Source organism: Passer domesticus, chromosome 8 (assembly GCF_036417665.1).
Source record: "Passer domesticus isolate bPasDom1 chromosome 8, bPasDom1.hap1, whole genome shotgun sequence".
Classification (NCBI taxonomy): domain Eukaryota; kingdom Metazoa; phylum Chordata; class Aves; order Passeriformes; family Passeridae; genus Passer; species Passer domesticus.
In genome coordinates, this window is record NC_087481.1 from 50,143,983 (window position 1) to 50,164,125 (window position 20,143).

A 20,143-nucleotide genomic window follows, 5' to 3' on the forward strand; every position below is an offset into this window, starting at 1 on the left:
TAATCTTTGATCTTTGGAATTTCTTGCTAATTTAATGCCATTTTCTCTCTTTCTTTACCAATAACCTCTCCCTGGTGGTAGAACTGGGAACAAGAAAACTCAAAGTCCTTAAAGCTGGCAAATTTTTGGCTTTTTTTGGTTATTTTTTCCATATTGTCAGCAAAATTAATGTTTAGCTGGACATTTATATTTTGTCTTTCATTTGGGTCTATGTCCCCTGCCTGCAGAGGCTTTTTAAAAAGGTTCTGGGATCTGCAGTACTAGTGTTTTTCTCATTATTAGAGATGTAAAAGCCAGTGTTTACAGCTTATATTGTATTCATTCTTTTGGTATTATCTGAAAAATTAAAACAGCTTCCTCTTGGCTACTATGCCTCTGTAAGGCTTATGTAGATAAAATTTTTTAAAATTATGTGAAATCTTTTTTCCTAATCCTAAAAATATAGTTTTTCTTAAATTTTACCCCAACAAGTGAGCTGTAAACGTCTGAGCTCTAGACAAAACTAATTACAACTTTAGTAGCACAGTTTGCAGCATTAAAAGGAGATGAAAGACATCAGAGAGCCTAAATTCCGGCAGCCCATGTTCTACTGGAGTTTAATTCCATGTGTAACTCAGTACGTACTTCTTTCTTGGTGGAGGGATACCGAGTAGTTCTTTTCTCATTCCTTTTTCCTTATATGATCGCATTTGGTTAAATTTGTTGTTTCTTTATTCTGATACAAGCAGTCTTTGAATTTGGAATATTATGATGGTAGGTATTTCAACCCAAACCACACTCTGTGTGTAGTGATTCCTCTCCCACATTTTCCCCTCTTACTCATGCCAGTCCCATGTGCTCCATCTCATTTAGAATGTAGCTCAGACGTCCATCGTATTTTGTGTATGCACGCAGTCTTGTCTGTGCTTAGTGTCCAGGAAACTCGGATTGAGGGTGGGGGTGTGTGTCAGTGTGCCAGAGGAGGCACCAGAAATGCCTTCTGCAGGTTGTGTGTTGTCCCATTTGAGGCACGGTATTATGGGGTGTTGGGGGTTAGGTGTCAGTACCAGGACATGTGTTAAACAAGCTGGGAAAGCAGCAGTTTTGTAGTGCTTAAAGGGAGAAGGGTTCAGCCCAGAAGAGCTGAGTAGCTACTTCACTGTAGCTCGAGTCTCATGCTAGCCAAGGACTGCAGTGCTGTGTTTAGTTAGGCTCTGTTCTGTGGTTACTTTGCTGCACACTATCAGCAGATATTTGTGTAGTCTAGAGATAGAGTATGTGAAGCATGTCAGGCTCTGCATGCCAAGTACCAGAACTGGGGGCACATCATGTTTGTGTTGCTTTATCTTTTCCTGGCTGCTTAAGTAAGCAACATACTTTAAAAACTACATTTTATCAGCAAGGAAACTTTTTATTTGGTCTGTACAGTGCTTAGGTTACATGTGAAGCACAAACCCTCTCTTAACTTGTACCAGATTTTGGTCAGAAGTCTTTTCAGTGCATCAGGGACAACTTTAGTGATACAGCTGATAGTTTTGGATTTTCCGATTTAGAGTCAGCTGCTTTTCTTTTTGTTTTGGTTTGGTTTCTTGTTTTGTTTTGTTTTTTTAATGCATGGAGGCATTTTACCACTAGGTATTAGAGCATTTCTCTCCTAGTTCTGGTCCTAACCTTTATAACATTGCATTTGCTAGCATGGTAGCATTTTGTAGCGCAACTCAGGTAGGTGGTAAAGATGTGCAGTTTGCTGCTGTGGTGAAAACTGAGACATCTTTGCCCACAGCAACTGAATAAACCCTTGCACTCTTCTGTGGCTTTCACTCATGGCAATTGCAGCATTACAGGTTTCCTGGTGCTGTTCCAGGGCTTGTTTCAAGAGCAGCAAAAGTGGGCTCAGGTCTGTTGGTGTTTGCTCTACTGATGTAGCAAGTTAACACTTTCAAAGCAATGCCCATGTGAATGATCCTCATTAGTGCTTCTGAGGGGGCAATATGTAGTATTTTTTTCCAGCCTTTTGGAGAGCAAAACTGAGGCTCAAGTAGTTCCTTAGATTTTTACTTATTCCTCCTCACCAGAGCTCCCTGGTGGTCTTCACATCTGCTAAAATTAGGCTTGTGTGCTTTGGGGGATTGCCCTCTGGACCTTTTGTCCCACTTAACCCTGACAGGTACATGACCACAGGTAACCAATCTGCGATTGGCACAGATTGCAGAAATATCTCCCCGCTTGAGCCATCATGATTTAAGTAAATATTATTTTCAGACTACGAGTGGCCACACTATTAGAGAGTTTAGCAAAGGAAGCAATATGCTCCCTTAATCCTAGTCAAAGGAAAATTACTTCAGGTAGCAGAGCAATGGGTTTGTTTTTTAAAAGGTTAACTGCAGCGTCAGAAATCAGGTAAACCTGGTTTAAAGCTGCTTTGCCATGGGAGCTCTTTCTTTCAGGCCACAGAACATACATAATATTAAAAAATAAATGTGAAATGCTGGCATACTAGATTCAAACTGCCTCCAGTTAAATAATTTACTGCCTTGTAGGCTCAGAGCAGTCCAGTTAAAGGACTTTCAGAACTCACATCAATGAGGTAGGCAGAGCTTGGGTCTCTGCTTGCAAGTAATTTTAATTTGGGGATGGAGAGGGAGTCCTGCAGTCTCCAGATTGTAATAACCCATCTTTCCACACAAATAGGATTGGTGAGCTTTGTGGAGCTTAACTGTCCTGCTTTGCCACTGGAGCTGTACAGAAGGTCCAAAATGACCTGGTAGTGCTGCACAGCTGAAATAGGAAGTAGTGAGAGAGGAGAGGAGGGAGAGAACAGCAGAACTGTCCTTAGCCAAGAGCCAGAGATCTCCAGTGTTGTTTGTTGATGGTAGAAGAATTAACAAGGTCTGTTTTGAGCCCACCAAATTAATTTTTTTTTCTGTCTTTTAACGTTGCTCTAATAAAGCATGGTTTACAGCCTTCACTTGCTGTCTTCTATCTTTCTTTCTTTCTTTTTAACATTTAAGTTGCATGGTTGTCTTTAGTTTTTAGCATGTATTGATCTGCAGGCTAACGTGGTTAAAACTCTAATAGCCCTAACCCCTTACCTTGCCATGTGGCACATGGAGCAGAATCTGAGAGCAGACCTGAGTCTCTGGAGGAAGGGATGTCACAGCACTGGTCCCTCACTGAAGCTGGTGAAAGATGGGGTACTGGGGTGGTTGTTCCCTTCCTGGCTATGGGAGATGATAGTTTTAACTCCAGGATCAAGGTAGTGTGGTCTCCTTTGCAAATGAGAAGCATCTGTCCTCATTGCCTCGAGGGTGGAGCTTGGTTTAACCTAGTCAAATGCCATACCTAGGGGAGAACACTGGTGACCAGCAGGGGAACTGGGGCACCTCCTGGAGTGGGGAATATCCCATGTGACATTCAGCTGCTGTGCCACGCTCAGGCGCTCCCTCTGATGGAGTTGCAGAGCTGGAGTGATGTATCCACTGGAGAGGGAGAGCAACCTCCTTCTTCACACTGGTGGCTTTGTGCAGTTTAGCTGAGCATCCAAAGTTCTCATGGCAGAGCTGCTCCAGACAGGCTTTGTCCTATGCCTTGGGCTGTGTGAGAGCACTTCAGCACTTCCCTTGGAAAGTGTGATTGTGGATTGGAGGGCTGAAGAGCCAGCATGCTTAGGGTCAAGGTGGCCACTGGACATCACTCTGCCAGATGCTGTGGTTGTTTGCCTCATTATTTCTGTCCTACTGCTAGAATTGTCTTGCGCATACTTGGCAAGAGAGATGGTGTGAAACTGTCATCTGTTTTCATTGCTCCTTTACATTATCCAGTGGACAGAGGGAGGAGAAAAGATCTCTGTCGGGTCACTTATTTATTTGAAGATGAGCGGCTCTTGCGAGACTCTCATATGCCCTGGTGTGAAATTAAGATCCATGTTGCTCCTCACCTTTGTGCCTGTCGTCGTGCTCTTCACCTACTGAAATTGGATCCCACTCTGGAGTTACATGGATGGCCTCAGAGGAAAATCCCCAAAACACAGACAAGCAGCTTCCCAAATCTACCACTCTCCCCTAAAACAAAAAGTAAAACTGAGTCGATTTAAAGCCACAACCTGCAGGCCATACAACCAGTTATTCTTGTTATTTTGGATCATACTCTGTTTTTCCTGTTCTTTTCCTGTTTTTTTCCTTCTGTTTGCTTTGTTTGTTCGTTTTGTTTTTATTTCCCCTCTCTCTTGTTCTCTCTGTTATATATCCCTTCTGTCTGACTGACATTTCTGGATTTGGTGTGGTTCTTAACAGAGGAGAAAGCAATGAGCAGTAGTTTGCAGCCGTTCTTGCCTCCCAAGGGCAAGACATCGTATGAGACCACAGGTGACACAGGTGTAGCTATAGCCCCATTGAGTTGGACAGTTATGGGACATCTTGAGATACCATCAGCTATCCAGGGTTTTTATTTTAGGAAGATTAAATTACTTTTTAATTTTTTTTCCCATGTAGGAAAGTTTGTAGATTAGAACAGTGGGCTCCAAAACCCATTTATCTGGTTTTCTGATTATGAAAATAAGGAAAGGAGGCGGCCTGAAGAGGAGGGGGATGAAGAGACAATTAATTGGTGACTCCTTTCCAAATCTCTTAGCTGAGGGGAGGTTCCCGAGCGGGTTTGGTGCCGAGGACACGCTGCCAGACCCCCAGGATGGCACGTGGGGCCAGGATGCCACCCATGCAGAGCCCAGAGTAGCTGACTGATGGCTCCTTGCTGTAGATGACTGTCTCCATCAGCGTCTCTGCCCTTTATTCATGGATAACTCTCTCCCTGTTTCTAGGAGAAAAAAAAAGTGCGTTCGCTACATACAAGGTGAAGGCAGCTGCGTCAGCCCACCCTCTTCAGATGGAAGCTTACTAGACTCTCCTCCGTCCTCCCCCGCCATGCTCGCCTCCCCCTCCAGAGACTCGAAACCACAGACTGAACAAACGCAACCCCTCTCGCTCTCATTGAAGCCCGACCCGCTGGCGCACCTGGTGATGATGCCGCCGCCATCCTCGCTGGTGCTCGCTGAGAGCGCCGCGAGCAAGCCCGGCGCCCTGCCCGCCGCCAGCTGCCCCAACGGGGCCCTGGACCACCCGCCGGCCGCCCTCCCGCCGGCCGCCGCCGCATCCCTCGCACAGCCCTCGACGTCCTCCTTGCATTCCCACAGCTCGCTGGCAGGGACACAGCCCCAGCCGCTCTCCCTTGTAACGAAGTCCTTAGAATAGCTTTAGCCTCGTTAGCCCTTTCGGTTTCCTTTCGGGGGGATTGAATTCTGTTGGTATTTGGGGTTTTGGTTTTGTTTTTTTTTTTCCTTTTCTTTATTTTTTTTCTCTTCTTGTTGTCGTCCGCTGTTCGTCGTCGTTTCTCGGTTTCATTTTTAATTTGTGCCATGTGGCTACATTAGTTGATGTTTTATCGAGTTCATTGGTCAATATTTGACCCATTCTTATTTCAATTTCTCCTTTTTAAATATGTAGATGAGAAAAGCCTCATGATTCTGCCAAAATTTTTATCAACAGCTGTTTAAAGTCTTTGTAGCGTTTAAAAAATATATATATATACATAATTGTTATGTAGTTCCAATAGCTTAGTTTTAAAGACTGATTTTAAAAATTAAAAAAAAAAAAGAAGCAATTTTGAAGCAGCCCTTGCCAGAGGCATTGGTTCTTTATTATTTGTATTAAATACGAGCTTGCGAACCAATCATTTTACATCTGGTTTTTAAACCTTTAAGGGCACAACGAATGCGGTGCCGCTACTACTTCTTTTTTTTTTCTTCCTTGTGTGAAACAACCTTTATTGTGATGTTACTTGTTATTGTTTAAATGTACAGAAACAAAGGGTTAAAAAAATGTGTTAATATACCTTGTTCCATGGTGTTGTTCTTTTTGGGGGAGGGGACGCTACTCAACAATTAAAAGTATCACAACGCTATTGGACCAGTAGTATTTATTGCTTTAGAAATTGCTTGTTGTATCTGTATGTTGTCCCTTTTTAAATGTTTTTTTCTTCCTTTATTTTTCCTTGAAACATTGTATAAAGGTTTTTTTTTCTTTAGTGTAAGCATCTTATATATAACAACTCATTTGTACAAGGTTTTTAAGTTTATATATAAATGTGTATATATATATTTTTTCCGGGATTTTGTTTTTGATTTGTTTTCGTGATTTTTTTTTTTTTTTTTTTTTTTTTTTGCTATTTGAAATACGGTTGCCACCAAATGGACATTCGCAGATGCATTTTTTCAAGGATCAATAGTGTAAAGAATAAAATTGCTTTAAAAGCCATTACACTCGAAAAGACTTGAAAATTTAGCAAGGGAATTTTTAGCAATGCTGTTTGAAAAATAGCAAGGTCCAAGTGTCTCCCGTTCAGAACTGCAGCTGAATCCCCTGCGACATTAGGACTGTAGGCTGTGTGCAAAATTTTTATGTGCCAAAATTCTCAGTGACTTTTAACTTTCTCCCGACAACTTTATTATTTTTTTTTAATGCTGTAATTTTTTTGTTCATCATGTTTTGCTGTGATGTTACATAGGTAGATATGTATGTAGTTTTAATGTCACCTATAACAGACGTGTTTGGTAGCAGATTGTCCGGAAAGCATTTAAAATGAAGAGGTATAAACCCTTAAGGGCCAAATTCTGTATATTAGATTATTCATAAAAGGAAAATCAGACTGCCACTTTTATGTACACTTACTACATACAGGTAGGTAGCAAACTTAAAACAAAAAAAAAACCTAGGCATGTTGATGTTGCAAAAAACGCTGTATAAAGCTGAAAAATTGTTCATCTGTTCATTCAGTGCCATTGTAGTTGACATGAAGCGATTGTAAAACTGTCTCAGATTTTTCTCTGGTTTATTAAGATGCTAACTATAACATTTTTTGTGAATACTTTGAATGTTTCCTAACAGTTGTGATGTTACTGTTCCGTTTTATGCTCTTATTCCGATTTTCATTTTTAATGGTTTGGAAGCCATTTTTTGTAATGAATAAATGTTCATGCTGTACAGTATCTGTAGCATGCAGTTCTGGATTAATAAAAGCAACTTAGTATGTGCAGAGAATGACTTGTCAACTCATTTATGCGTTGACTGCATTTTGTCTGGCTGGAAAGATTTTCAGGCTGACTGGAAAGATTCCTTGGGAAAAAAAGTCTAAAAATGGTGGCAAATTGCAGCCAGCTCTAGTTGTGAGAAATCCTGATTTGCATTTGCAGTGGCCCTCTCCCTGCTCAGTGCCCTTTTGCATGAGTAGAAGTGGTTAAAGAGCCTTTTTATTTAAAGCAAATGGCACATGATTTGGCAGAAGACAGCATGTGAGCTAAGGGAATGTCGTTCCATGTGAAGTGAGCCTGACTGGTGGATGGGAGACCAGGGTTGGTGATACCTTTAATTTTAATATATTTCTGTTTAACCTGTTGATCTCACAACACAGAGCTGGTGCGCTATAAAGGTCACACAGCAGAGCCCACATAGCCCTAATTAGTAAAGTCCTTCTGGCCTTAGGCTTTATCTCCTGGACAGATTTGAGTCCAGTTTTGCATATATTTGAGGGTTTTTTTAATGCAATGAGCCCTTGCAGCACACCCCGCTCTTAGTTCTGAGAATCCAGCATCCACCTGGCAGCAATACCTGCAGGTGCTGCAGGATGGATGTGAATTTATATGCAAGGATTCTTATTATGTTGTTGATTTGTTTGGGGTTTTTTTAATAAGTGGAGATTTAAACTTCCTAATTTCCAGGATTGTATCTCAACTGGATGTCACCACAGGGCCATCTTGGAGAATGTCAGCCATGGTAATTCCTACAGTGGTACTTGAGGAGAATGGAGTGTACAGGTGTTGAAGTGGGTTTGTTCCCTGCCATTGTGCAGGTGCATTGCTCAGGTACTGCATTTCTGTTTGGTTGGTCTTGGCAGGCTCTGCAGGAAGGGTGAGTGTTCTGCAGAGACCTGGGAACAGGCTGTTCTGTTCTGGGATGGTGCTGTCCCTTCCTCTGGTGTCCAGTATAACCTGCAAAAGTGTTCACTGGCTGCAGAAGGAATATCCTTTGTGAAGGCCTGGTAGGTGCTGAGTACTAAATAATGTGTAAGCAATATACAGTACTTTAAATTGCTAATATTTAATTATTAATTAACAAAACAAGCCCCTTTTTTTGTTCAAACATGTTAGCAAAGGGCAATATATGTGAGTATTGTTTCTTATGTCCTATTAGAAGGATTAAGTCATGGTGAATTTTTTACCAAACTCCCTTTATCTCTCTTGAACCAAGGCCTGATGGTGTTTTTGTTGTGGTCTGACATGATGCTGCCCTTGACCTCAGTGGAACATGTTCCCTCATCAACCACGACAGGCACGTGGGCAGCGTGGGTGGGAGAGGGCTCTGCAGTGGGGAAAAGGACATTGCTGCAAAGCCTTTGTGGAAGATGCCAAATTTTGCTGTTGTTGGTAGCCAGTACATTGAATGCAATGCTCAAATTACTCTCTAGCTAGTTAAGGTTTCTAGGGAATTTTTTACTTCTTTTTCCTAAGTGTTTTGACTCTTGCTAGAGCATGGCCATCCATCAGCTCGACACATGTGCTGCATCTCTGCTGGGGATAGCTGCTCTCTTCTAAAGTAAGGAATGGTGCTCCAGGGAGATCTCTGAATGCCATGATTCAAAGTAGACACCATCAAGGTATGATTCATATATTCAGGAAAATAATGTGTTCTTTGCTCTCTGCTTTATTAGGCAAACTTCGGAAAGCAGAGTCCTGAAACACCATTCCTGTGCAAATTAGTTTTCCTTCTGTGTGTGTGGTGAGAGGCATGTGTTCCAAGGATACATTGAACAGGGCTTGTGAGTGGTGGATAACTCATGCTGGGAACTTATTTGCTGTGGAAAACAATTGTATATCCCTGGGAAAGCAACTGCTTGTGTTTCCACCAGGTTGTGCCTTGGCTGCACAAGGGATTTTGCCTTCAGATTTGAGGGATTGTGCCTTCAGATTTGCCTCCAAGTTTCCCTTGCTTAGAGGAATTGAGCTGGGTCAAGGCTCCGGGGAGAAAATTGCCATTATTTGTATGTATTCCCTTTGTGCCCAGGAGTCCAGGTACAGTGGGAACATGGTGGAAAGACAGACCCCTAGATCCACACCAGTGAAGGCAGCCACTAGAGTGGGGTGGTGACAAAGTGGCATGGTCTGTTCTCATCCAGGGCTGCCTAGAGACAGCACAGGACCCTACATGCAGTAGGTAATTCACTGTAGCTATTGCTTCCATCTGTTTTTATGGACTGAGGCAAGGAAGCAAGTCAATGTATTGCATGTTCGGGAGACATTTATTTTCCATTAGTTTTGTAAATCTCATTTTTCACTTAGTGTATGGAATTTTAAAAAGTTTAAGCAATTGCTGACTCAAAGCAGTGCCACATGGTTTTATGCTTTGCTTAAAAGAAAAAAATGGAGAGGCAGGGAAAAAAGTAATCTTTAGAGTCCTGTTCATTTCATTAGACTATAAAAAAAATGTAAAAAGAATTTACAGTAAAATGGTTGCATAGGTCATTGCAAAAATAATGAAAGTTAAAATTGGGTTGTTTATTATTATTATTATTATTATTATTATTATTATTATTATTTACAAAACCAATAATAATAACAAACAACAACAACGTGTGTGACACTGCTGCCCAGGTATGTCTGGAATAAATGTAGGAGCACCACCTAAAGGCTGGATGACAGTTTTGGATGCTTTTTTGGGAGAGGTGCTCCAGCTGAAAACTAAATTCAGTACAGGACTGAGACTGATCTCAAGTGATCTTTGCTGGACAGGACGTCTAAAGTTTTTGGAGCCTTTATGAATATTCAAATTTGCTCAGAGGTGGTAGCAATTGCTATGTTATAAAAAAAAAGGATAGACACTTACTTTGGCATTCATTTTAAGAAGTCCCTGGAAAACATCTTGAGATTTTTGAGACAGATCAGCTACAAGTTATTTCATTCCAAGCACCCATCACTGTCAATAATGTCACCAACCCATTTAAGGACCCTTTGTTGACTGTAGTCTTCCAACCCCTGGACTGATTTTCTTCTGGGATCAATCAAAAATATTAACTCATGACTTTCATCCATGTACTAAGAGCTTCTCTTTTTCTGAGGTTGCAAATGCTTTTAAATTTGGGGTGAGGGTATATTAATCTGGACCTCTAAGGCAGTGGAGAACATGAAGTCATGCTCTCTGTCCATCTGCTTGACCCTCTCCTGATAATTCTTGAATGCTCTGGCATTTTGAACCAGATTTGACAGCGGCAGTCAAGCTCTCAGAGATGATAAAGTCCCTCTGAGTTCCAGGGAAATTTCTGCCGGCACTGAGAAGAGAGGCTTTCCAGATCCACTGCTGAAGAGAAGGCAGGGAGAGCTCAGCTGTTATCCATTCTCTCTGGCAGCATCCAGATGGCCAATTATCACACGTCTACTTCTGGACCAGCATCTGCTCTCCCCTGCCCAGCTGGCAGGCTGAGAAGATTAGGTAGGAGACATGGACAACATTGGGATGTTGGAGAGAACAAGGGAACAAGTGAAGGGTATAGGGAAAAGTGGAAATACTGCAACTGCAATATGTAATGTTATGTAAGACTGCAGTGGGGAAGCAAGGGGAGGGAAAGGACGATGGGGAGATAGGAGACACATCTGCAGGACACCAGGCCCTGCTAATGCTCCTGATCTCAGAGCAGAGCTGCTCTGGAAAAGTCAGTGCTGGGGTTAGCAGATCCTTGTCTCATTCCTTTGAGTTAGCAGCTGGCACCAGCTCACCAATGGGAAGCACAGCCCCATTTAGGAGGTACCTGCTGGCAGGGGTTTGTGATGACCTGGCCTGGACACCACCAGAAGAGTTACAGGGTGGGGAAGTCTCAAGGTGTTTCCACAGCTCTGTAGCATGGGGATGACTGAAGCTGGGTATGCAAAGCAAGAAGGGTGGGGTTTTTTTTCAAGAAAGAGAGAAAAAGGATTATTAACTTATTTGCAAACAAGCCCATTTGTAGTAGCTGGTTGCCAGGCATTAGCAAACACCCTGGTTTTAATCTCCATCAGAAATTGTCTCCTTTGCTCCCTTATTTTGCGTTCCCTTTTAAATATGCTGCTGGGGTATTTTTGGATCTAACTATATCTTTTTAATCTGTTCCACCCACCCTTCCTCAGCCCCCGCTGCTTCCCTGCCTGCTCCTTCTTCAAACTTATATAATGGCACATTATACAAAATAGCTAAGCAGGTGGTATTTTTAAAGACAGTGAGTGAGCATTTTTTTGGCCTAAATTTGGAACGAAACAGATGGATTTTAAGACTCTGCTTTTTCTATGAATAGTAACCGTTGTTCTCTACTGCCTTAAACACCAGTTTCAAGACCACCTCCAGCAACCAATCAGCACACTGTTATTTAATTATAACAAAATTCTTAGCTCTGTCTGCTGCTGCATGGGCAAGTGGGGGGCACTGGATCAACTTCTGGAGCCAGGCAGACTTGCCAACAATAATTTTCCTTTTCCCAGAGGGCTGAGGGGGCCTGGACTGGGTTCCAAGTTCCTCCTAAACTGGCTGTTCAGTTTGGGCTCCCTGACAGAGTGCTTGAAAAGGGTTATAGAAAGGCAGATAAATGCACTTCTTGTTGCAAGCTTCCCTGACAAGCCAGGCCTCCAGAGCAGTGATCTCATTCCTGCCTTATTATTGGTGGTGCCAGATTTTTTCCATTAACAGGTAATTGAGTCGAAACTAAAATAAGCAAAGTTTGTTTTATCCAATGCGTTTTCTTGCTTGCTTGTGAAAGAAAAACACTTTAGAGAGGGGTTTGCTTTTAATGTTCGTGGAAATGTATTTACATCTCACAGATTTCTCCCTGCTCTAGTGTAATTAACCTGACTGGTCTTTTTGTTATTGTTGTTTTGATTTTTAGAGCAAAGATATTGGCGAGGCTTAATTCATTTTTCTAACGGTTTTGATTCCCTGGGAGCAGCAGGGTTGAAGCTGCTCATTCTGTGCACAGCCACAAGTGCTATCCAGCTCCTGACTGTGCATTCACACTGTGGGCTTGGCTTCACCCATGGCCCCAGAGGGGAAGCAGGAGCAGGATTCCAACAGGATGATTCTGTGCAGCATTTCCAGGCTCACAACGAGCCTTTCCTTCCAGAGAGGCCACAGGGACACTGATGGGACCAGCCAGTGTCTTCTCTCCTGACTGAGCAGGGACATGGCATGGCTGCCCACAAATTGCTCATGGTCTTGCTGAAGATCATTCTTTGTTTCTCACCCATGTGTTTATGAGGGCCAGGAGTTGGATTTGATGATCCTTGTGGGTCCCTTCCAACTCAGCATTTTCTGTGATTCTGTAATTCCCCAGCCAGCAGCTTCAGGCATCCCCTGTTTCCAGCAGGCCACCTCTCCCACTCCTCACCTGCAGGAGAGCCAGCCCTGCCCTGGGTGAAAGGCAGCAGTTTAAGAGGAAAGAGCAAGCAATGCTGAAGAACAGAGAAGTTACATATTTGTGGCTTTGCTGTTTTGCTTCTGTTTCCAGCTGCCCAGAGTTAGGCTCGTGCCTGCTTTGCCCTTATGAGGGAGGCCGTGCCCTCCAGCACCACGGGGGCCTGGGCGTTGGCACACCTCAGCCCTGTGGCAGCCACATCTCCCTGTGAACCCTTCTCCAGCCTTGTGCAGAGGTGAAAAGGGGTGGTGAGGTGGGTGAGATTGAGCAAGGAGGGTGCTGAGCTCAGGCTGTGGGATGGGGACAGTGGCATGTCCTGCTGCAGCAAAGACCCCGCGGCCAGGACGGGCCAGTGGATGGCTGCAGAGGTGCTGAGCATGGCAGCAGTGTCGCCTGCCAAGCTCCCTCAGCCTCACTTCCCCTGGGCTCTGTGAGGCCAATTACCAATTCACAGAATATGTCTTCAGCACAAACAGGACCTTCAAAGAGTTGGGAGCCTTTCTGGCTTTTTTTTTTTACGCCCTCCTATAAATAATGAAAGCAGAAAGACCCATACTTAAAAGTCAAGTAGATAATTGTTTCTAACACAAATTTCAAACATTGGATCTTCCTCTGCCAGGTATTGCTGGGTCAGTTACCCTGGCTGCCCGATGACAAACTGAGACTCAATAACCCCAACTTGAACTTGAGCATCTCTTCTCTAAAATAACATTTAAAGGGGGTTTGGTTTGTTCTGTTTAATCACACAGCTTTTGGCAGTGTTCTTGCTGGAGGCTTTAGCCAGGTTTCATCTTTGGTGCTGAGACTTGCCTGGCAGTGAAGCTGTAGGAGAAATCAGGTGGGTGACAAGAGAGGTGAGGTCCTGCAGTAGCCCTTTGCTGGCTGAGGTAAAGGGTCTGTGTGGTGTAAGAGGGAGCAAACCAGAAAATGCCTGTTAATGTCTGAAGTGAAACAAGATTCACAAACTGCATACCTATTGCAGTCTGGCATATATATTAACCAAGTCCTCCCTTGGGTCTAAAATGGTAAAAAACATGCAGTCATGAGATAGAGTGGCACAGCTCATATTATCTGCAAAAAGCATGATCAGAACCTCCACAGCAGAATCCATGTTGCCACAATGGCAGAAGATGAAATTTCTTCTCCAGTCAGTCATCCCAAAATATATGTTTCTCACTGGATTTTCTGGGATATTTCTCGTTGAGCCAACAATGTAGTTTAGTTCCCCGTTTAATGCATGAATTTTGCTTAAGCAGTTTGTGTCTTGCTTTTATGAACTTTTTTTCCTCTACATCATGAAGGATGAGAAGAACTTGTACTGGTGAAAAAACACTAAACAAAGTGGCTTCACCTCAAGTGATTTAATTTCAAGAAATGATCTTTTTCTTTGCCCCACCCTCGTAAATTTTTACATGAATTTAAATGAATAGGCATCTTTCAGGTATAGGCAATACACGGGTTGGAAAGATTTGTCATCCACAAATCTGGTCACTTTTTAAAGCATTCAGTTTAGCTACAGAACACCTGCAGCATAGACAACAACAGTGCAGACCCCTCTGAACTTTGTCCTTTCTTCAAGCTACTCTGACCTGGGTAAATGAACTGAGTGATGCAGCTGACTCTCTGCCTCCTTCTCTCTTCAGATCCTTTCTGTTTCATTCACTTTTTGTGCAGGGTTTGTCACCTCAGTTTTTTTCCAAGAACCTCTTCCAAGTTTTTCCATTGTCCTGCATTTCATGAGGGTGGAGTAGTAGCATCATCTCCACTTCACATGTTTGTAACCTGATTCCAAAGACCATTTTCAGGTTGAGTTTCACAATGTGGAATATTTGATGGTTTCATCAAAAGGGTCTGTTAACAGTGAATATATTACTGAGATCAACTGCTTCAAGGCAGCTGTGTCCAGCAATAAGGTCTGGCTTAGTAGAGCAGACCCAGCGTGTGGAAGACACAAGGCCTGGTTGGTACAACATCAATTACTTTAATACCCTCATGGATTCAGTCCCTTTCACTTGGCTTGTGGCATTTTTAAACTTTGTACTAACTAACCTCTTTTTTCTGGGATTAGATGTCCAAGATTTCCAATGCCACCTTATGGCCTCAGGTATCCCATTTGATCAGGGAAACTGTTTCACAGCAAGAATTCATTCCAGGTGGACAGGAATCTATGTAAAATGTCTCAACTTCAATGCTAAAACCAAAGCCAAAACAATTGATAGCTGCTGCTGAAAAATATACAGTGATCTTGTTTTAATTTAATCCATGAGGCACATTTAAAACAATGTTGGTACTGCATAAAATAACAATTTTTCGTGTGTGTTAGAGAAGACAAAAGGAAGAGGAGTATAAATTATTCTATATGTTAGTTGTATTTAAATATTGAAAGTTTCACTATTTTATATAAGTCCTTTGGATTTGGTCCAACCTCAACCTCATATTTACCCAACCTTAAATATTTTGGGGGGATTTTTTTTTCTCCTGACTATAGCTGTCTATTTTTAGCAGTGATGTTGTTCTGGCTAGTTTTCTTTACCCTAACAGAGGTGACTCCACGGCACATTTCTTTTGACAAAAACACACAAAACCAACACGGATCAGTTAACACAGATGACATCTTTAAACCTGAATACATTTTTTCACTATAAACGCCACCAGTCAACTTTCGTGTAGGTAGGTTTCCATTGTTAGTTGTCAAAGTCTTCTTGAGTGGATTTCCCACTGTGTCACTTTTGTGTGAGTCAAATCAAGATTATAGGTAACAGAGAAGAAAAAGAAAAAGAAGAGAAGGTTAGACCCTCATTTTAGAGTTTAAGAAAAATCTACCAGCAGGTTGCAGTTCGAGTTGGTAATATACATGAAAGGGGGAGTCCAAGCCGTGTCACAGGTATCACTATATTAGGCTTTCAGGAAAAAGCATACAAAACACATATTGTAGTGGTCACACACAGAGACATAAATTTAGGAACAAGATCTGCCTTAGCTTGAACATAGTCAGCTCTGATAATAAGGAACAATGGACCGAAGCTATTATGAAACGAAACCCAGGTGCCAGAATGGAGGGAGCTTTTAGTTGAGTTCTCCTGGAATAAAAAAGTCTAACTTTTTTTTTCAGACATATGTTGTCCTAAATTTTTCTGTTCTCACTTTAGAAGACAGCTGATTTTATTTGGGGTTTGATTAATGAGATGTTCCATGCTGAAATTTCCTGAGTAACCTTTACATGAATTTTTTGTTTCATCTTTTCTGTCTTAAATAATTTATTTTCATTGGGATTGAGGAAAATATGCTAAATTATGCCCTTTATCATATATACACGGTATCCAGGGTGTATTTCAGATAATTTGCAGTAGTTTGGGTAGTTTCTAGTCTTACATGGTATCATACAATGTGCTGAGTTGGAAGGGACCCACAAGGATTATCAAAGTCCAGCTCCCAGGACCACCCCATGTGCCTGAGAGTATTGTCCTAGTACTGCTTGAACTCTGCAAGGACTGTAGCTGTGACCACTGCCCTGGGGGGCCTGTTCCAGTGCCCAAACACTCTCTGGGTGAAGAACCTTTTGCCAATATCCAACCTAAGCCTCCCCTGGCACTGCTTCAGGCCATTCCCTTGGGTCCTGTCACTGGTCACCACAGAGAACAGATCAGTGCCTGCCCCTCCTCTCCTCCTCATGAAGTTATAGAATCCTATGAGGTCCTCCCTCAGTCTTCTCCAGCTGAAGTGACCAAGTGCCCTCAGCCACACCTCCTACATCTTTCCCTCCAGACCCTTCAACATCCTCATAGCCCTTCTTTGGGTGCTTTCTAATAGATTTATATCTTTCTTATATTGCAGTGCCATGGCAAAATAGTGATGGGAAAATAGCTCCAGAAGTGTGATATTCATTAATTCACGAGAAGCATGAGCATGATAAGCTTGATTTATGCCAAAAAGCATTTGTTTGACACTTTATCCTGACGTGTGTGGGAGGTCAACAGGCTGCTGAGATGTGTCTTAGAAAGCTGCAGGACTGGCAGAGCAGAAACCTTCAGTGGAATCTGAAGAGTTGCACACGTAAGACAGATGGAGGTAAAGTCCAGGTTGTCTGAGGTACCCAATGATGTCACACCTCCAGCTGTGGAATTTGCAGGTAAGTTTGACTTTTCTCTCATTCTAAGTTTGAGAGATACGTGCATATGTCTTTGGTCCTACTGAAGGCCTTTTTGCTAAGGTGATTACCTTACATGACACCCTATGAATAAACCAGTTTAAGATGAGAAATTTTCATTTACTTTTGTCTTAACCAGCGACCAAGAACTTCCAATGAAACCAAAGATTCTGGTCCTCTTGAAATAAGCAAGGTGAGTCCCTACCATGAGCACTGCACTTCACAGGGTTTTGTCTAGGAGCCTGAACATTATGGGAAACCACCTCAAGGATTCACTATTGTGAAGTAACATTCTTTTGATTTGAAGGAGCAGTCAGAATTTCTGACTGCTGAGTAAAACAAGGCTGAGCTAGACTTATTTTAGGTCAAACAGGGCTTCTCTCCCCTGCAGAATCCATGACAATTAGTAGATTTGCATCAGTTTTAGTCAGCAAAAGGTTAATAGTAGTAAGCATGAATATTTTGGCCTATTGTGCAGAACATACAAATATTCAAGGGTGTTTGTACTGAGGCTTTTGGCTGGACCTCTATAAAGATACAAGCAAGAAGCCAAACATATGTTCTGGCATTCTAGGCTTTGATTCTTAATCATGTTCTGTGCTTGCATTCAGAGGTCTGCTTTGGGACCATCTCCAGTGTGAGAAAATATGACAGAGAAATCAAACACAGAGGTTGTGCATAGCAGTGTGGTGTTCCTATGTGAAGGGGAGCTTTTGTAAGCACTAACATTATTCTTCTTTTGACAGCAGCCTCACATTTTCCCTTGGTTTATCTTAACTGGGAATAACCCCTAAGACAGGATATCTCTGGGCACTTCAGAGAAGTGCTTTTTGAAGGCAAAGGAAATACTGTTAGAGGGGTGAGCCTCACATCTCTGTGGCAGTTAACAATCCTATAAATGCCACTGCTGAGTGCAGTGTGTGTCCACGGCTGGTCTCAAGTGTAGCTGCAGTGCCTGGCTTGTGGCACAGGAATCTCTCTTCCTCCAGGAGCATGCTCCCTAGCCTTGCTAATACTTGGCTCCCAGAAACAGACTAAACCAGCTCAGACAGGCCATGTAGCACTGACTGGGCACATAAACCAGGTAATAAGTCACAGCATGGGTAAAATTTGTTATCAGCTGTGACAAAGAGTGAATATGAAAGCTTCCCAGAAACAGAAAAATATGGAAATTAAGGTTTTGCAATAGGTTTGGATTTGCTCTAACCTGACATTGTGCTCTTCCATTCCTAAGAAATTTCTCAGGAATGGCTTCCATATTTTTTCAAGGCATCACCCTTTTACCTATTCTGTTTACCAGTAAAGAGAGCTTGCTTGTAAGCTGAAATTTTCTTTTTTCACTATTTCTATCCAGAAATGTTCCTCCTCCTTGACTTTTAATTTTATTCTTAATAATTTAAAATACTCAAAAAGTCAATCAGTATATGAAGAAATGCAAAAATTAACTGAACCCCATTGTCTAATTCTAAAATACATTTCAACTCCTTTGTAACTTTTTGCACTTTGGTAGTTCAGTAATTACAAGGGAATGTACTTTGTTGGATAGATCTCATATCTGATATATCTGCAGAGGAAAAGCCATGAAGTCAATGGAAATATCTCAGTAACCTGAGGTCAAGCTGTAATTTCCTGAGAAAACAGAAACTCGGTTTCTTTTCTTCCAATCTGTCTTGTCATCTCTTCTTCCTCACATGTGCAACTTCATTTTCCAATGCACATTTCTGTCTTATGACCGCTTGAGGCACATGGCAGGTGTGAAAAGCTGATCTATCAGCTGTTGAAGCCAATGGATTTTGACCACAGCTTGCTTTACATTGGAATCTAAATTGCTCTTTCTGCAGAAAATGTCGCAAAATATTGGTAAGAGGAAAATGGACCTGAATTCAGGCGACACCCTACACCAACTGAGAGCACTGAGAGCTAAAGAGTAGCAGCAGGAACAACATTATCCATGGGCCAAACTGCAAGATAATTAAACCAGAAATAGCATGGAGCAAGAAAGAGGCCAATTAATTCCATCAGAAGGGTGTCATCTAGTAGTTCAAGACAAGAAGGACACACTGTATGAAGTGGAGACGAATGTGGCAGTCTGCCAATCTTTCACAATCTTCTTTTATTAAAGCTGCTTATTAGTATCTTATATTTCATATCAAATATTTATAGTTCTGTTAATAGAATGCAGAAAGGAGGCCTGTTCCAGAGATTCATCTGTACAAGGAGTTGTCCACTGACGTAAATTAGATCCGTGAAGCTTGGGATATTTGTGTTTGCAGTCCCGTCATCATTTTTATTTCAGGGCTGCAGGCTGGGTTGGCAGCTGCACTATCTGTAGGCACGTTGCTCTCCTCCCCATGGATGTGTGCACCTCTTACTTTCCTGCAAAGTGTTTTCCTTCCTGCATCAACTGTCTTGGACTACAACAATTCTCTTAAGGGATCTGTGTTTTAGCCTGCATGGCTGGCAGGCCAGTGCTGTTATTCCCATTCTCCCACATGGAGACTCCTGCGGCTTTTAAAGGACATGCAGAGAAGCAGTGCCAGCTTTGTGAATATATAGCCCCACCATTCTTATTAGATTCCATGAAAGATGAGAATAGGCCCTTTGATGCTTTCAGTGAGTGCTGAAGCCTTTAGCAATGTTGTGAAAGGTCGTTGGAGAAGAGCTGGGGGGGACAGATTCAACTGGTACTCAGGGGAATGGTCCTTGGGATGTGGAACTAGTCTGGGAGAAAATGTGAAAACAGAAGTGATTTATATTGAAATGAGGGTTATGAAGACAGCAATGACCACTGAAACATACACAACAATAACTCAGAACAACCTCTCTGGCACACTCTGCTGTGCCATCTTTTTAACCCTGGAGGAGGTGACTGGGAAGAGAGATTTAGAGCAGATCTGTGGGACTGATATGAGTGAACGGATCTGACTTCTATCTAGGTGCTCCTGGGTTCTCATCAGCCCCTTTCAAGGCGTGAGGGAAACCATCTCGGCCCTCTGTGATCTGCTCCCTGGGATACAGATAGCAGGACAAAGCAGTCATTCTCTTTTTCTCCCATGGTAAGTGGTCTCTGCCCTTTTGATATTAAATATATGGGGTCTTTCCAGAAGGGTAGTGTGAAATGTCAAAGAGATAATGTATTTAAGCATTCATCTAGTTTGCAACCATTTTATGCCCACCACACAAAGACATAGAAGGCTTCTCACTCATTTCTCTGCACTCATCATGCTGCCATTGTGGGACCAGAAGATAATGAGATGAATAGGAAGCATTTCCTCAGCATGAGCGATGTAGGAACATCATTATTAATGTTCGTACAAAATATCCCATCTCTACATGATGTCTACATATCTGAGATACAGCCCTCTGCCAGATATAAAAAACCATGCCCATCCAACAGTGATCTGTTACTTAATGGAAAGTCTGCTCAAATTTCAGTTTAAATTGCATTTATTATTTATGTCTCAAGTACAGAGAATACTGAATATGTCTTCCCCTTATAGTGTTAGGGGATTAGTAGTTTCCATTTAAACAGAGAGATAT

General features: G+C 42.3%; 1 protein-coding gene and 1 long non-coding RNA gene across 22 annotated transcripts in view; both read left to right on the plus strand.

The window, feature by feature from the left end:
* Positions 1-7,064, plus strand: part of TCF7L2 (transcription factor 7 like 2) — a 172,346-nt gene extending 165,282 nt beyond the window's left edge. For 14 of the 21 annotated variants that reach the window (XM_064431326.1, XM_064431333.1, XM_064431334.1 and 11 more), the window contains one exon: positions 4,796-7,064. In XM_064431326.1, the coding sequence (XP_064287396.1) occupies positions 4,796-5,225 (430 nt within the window). In that variant the 3' untranslated portion in view covers positions 5,226-7,064. Of the gene's footprint in view, positions 1-728; positions 754-4,795 lie in introns of all 21 variants that reach the window. The other 7 variants (XM_064431345.1, XM_064431344.1, XM_064431343.1 and 4 more) reach the window with 3 other exon arrangements.
* A 5,542-nt stretch (positions 7,065-12,606) lies between these two features.
* On the plus strand, positions 12,607-19,675 carry LOC135305887 (uncharacterized). The gene is made up of 3 exons (XR_010366876.1): positions 12,607-12,709; positions 16,291-16,585; positions 19,540-19,675. It is a non-coding gene; the product is annotated as an uncharacterized LOC135305887 (long non-coding RNA).
* Positions 19,676-20,143: the final 468 nt, after the last annotated feature.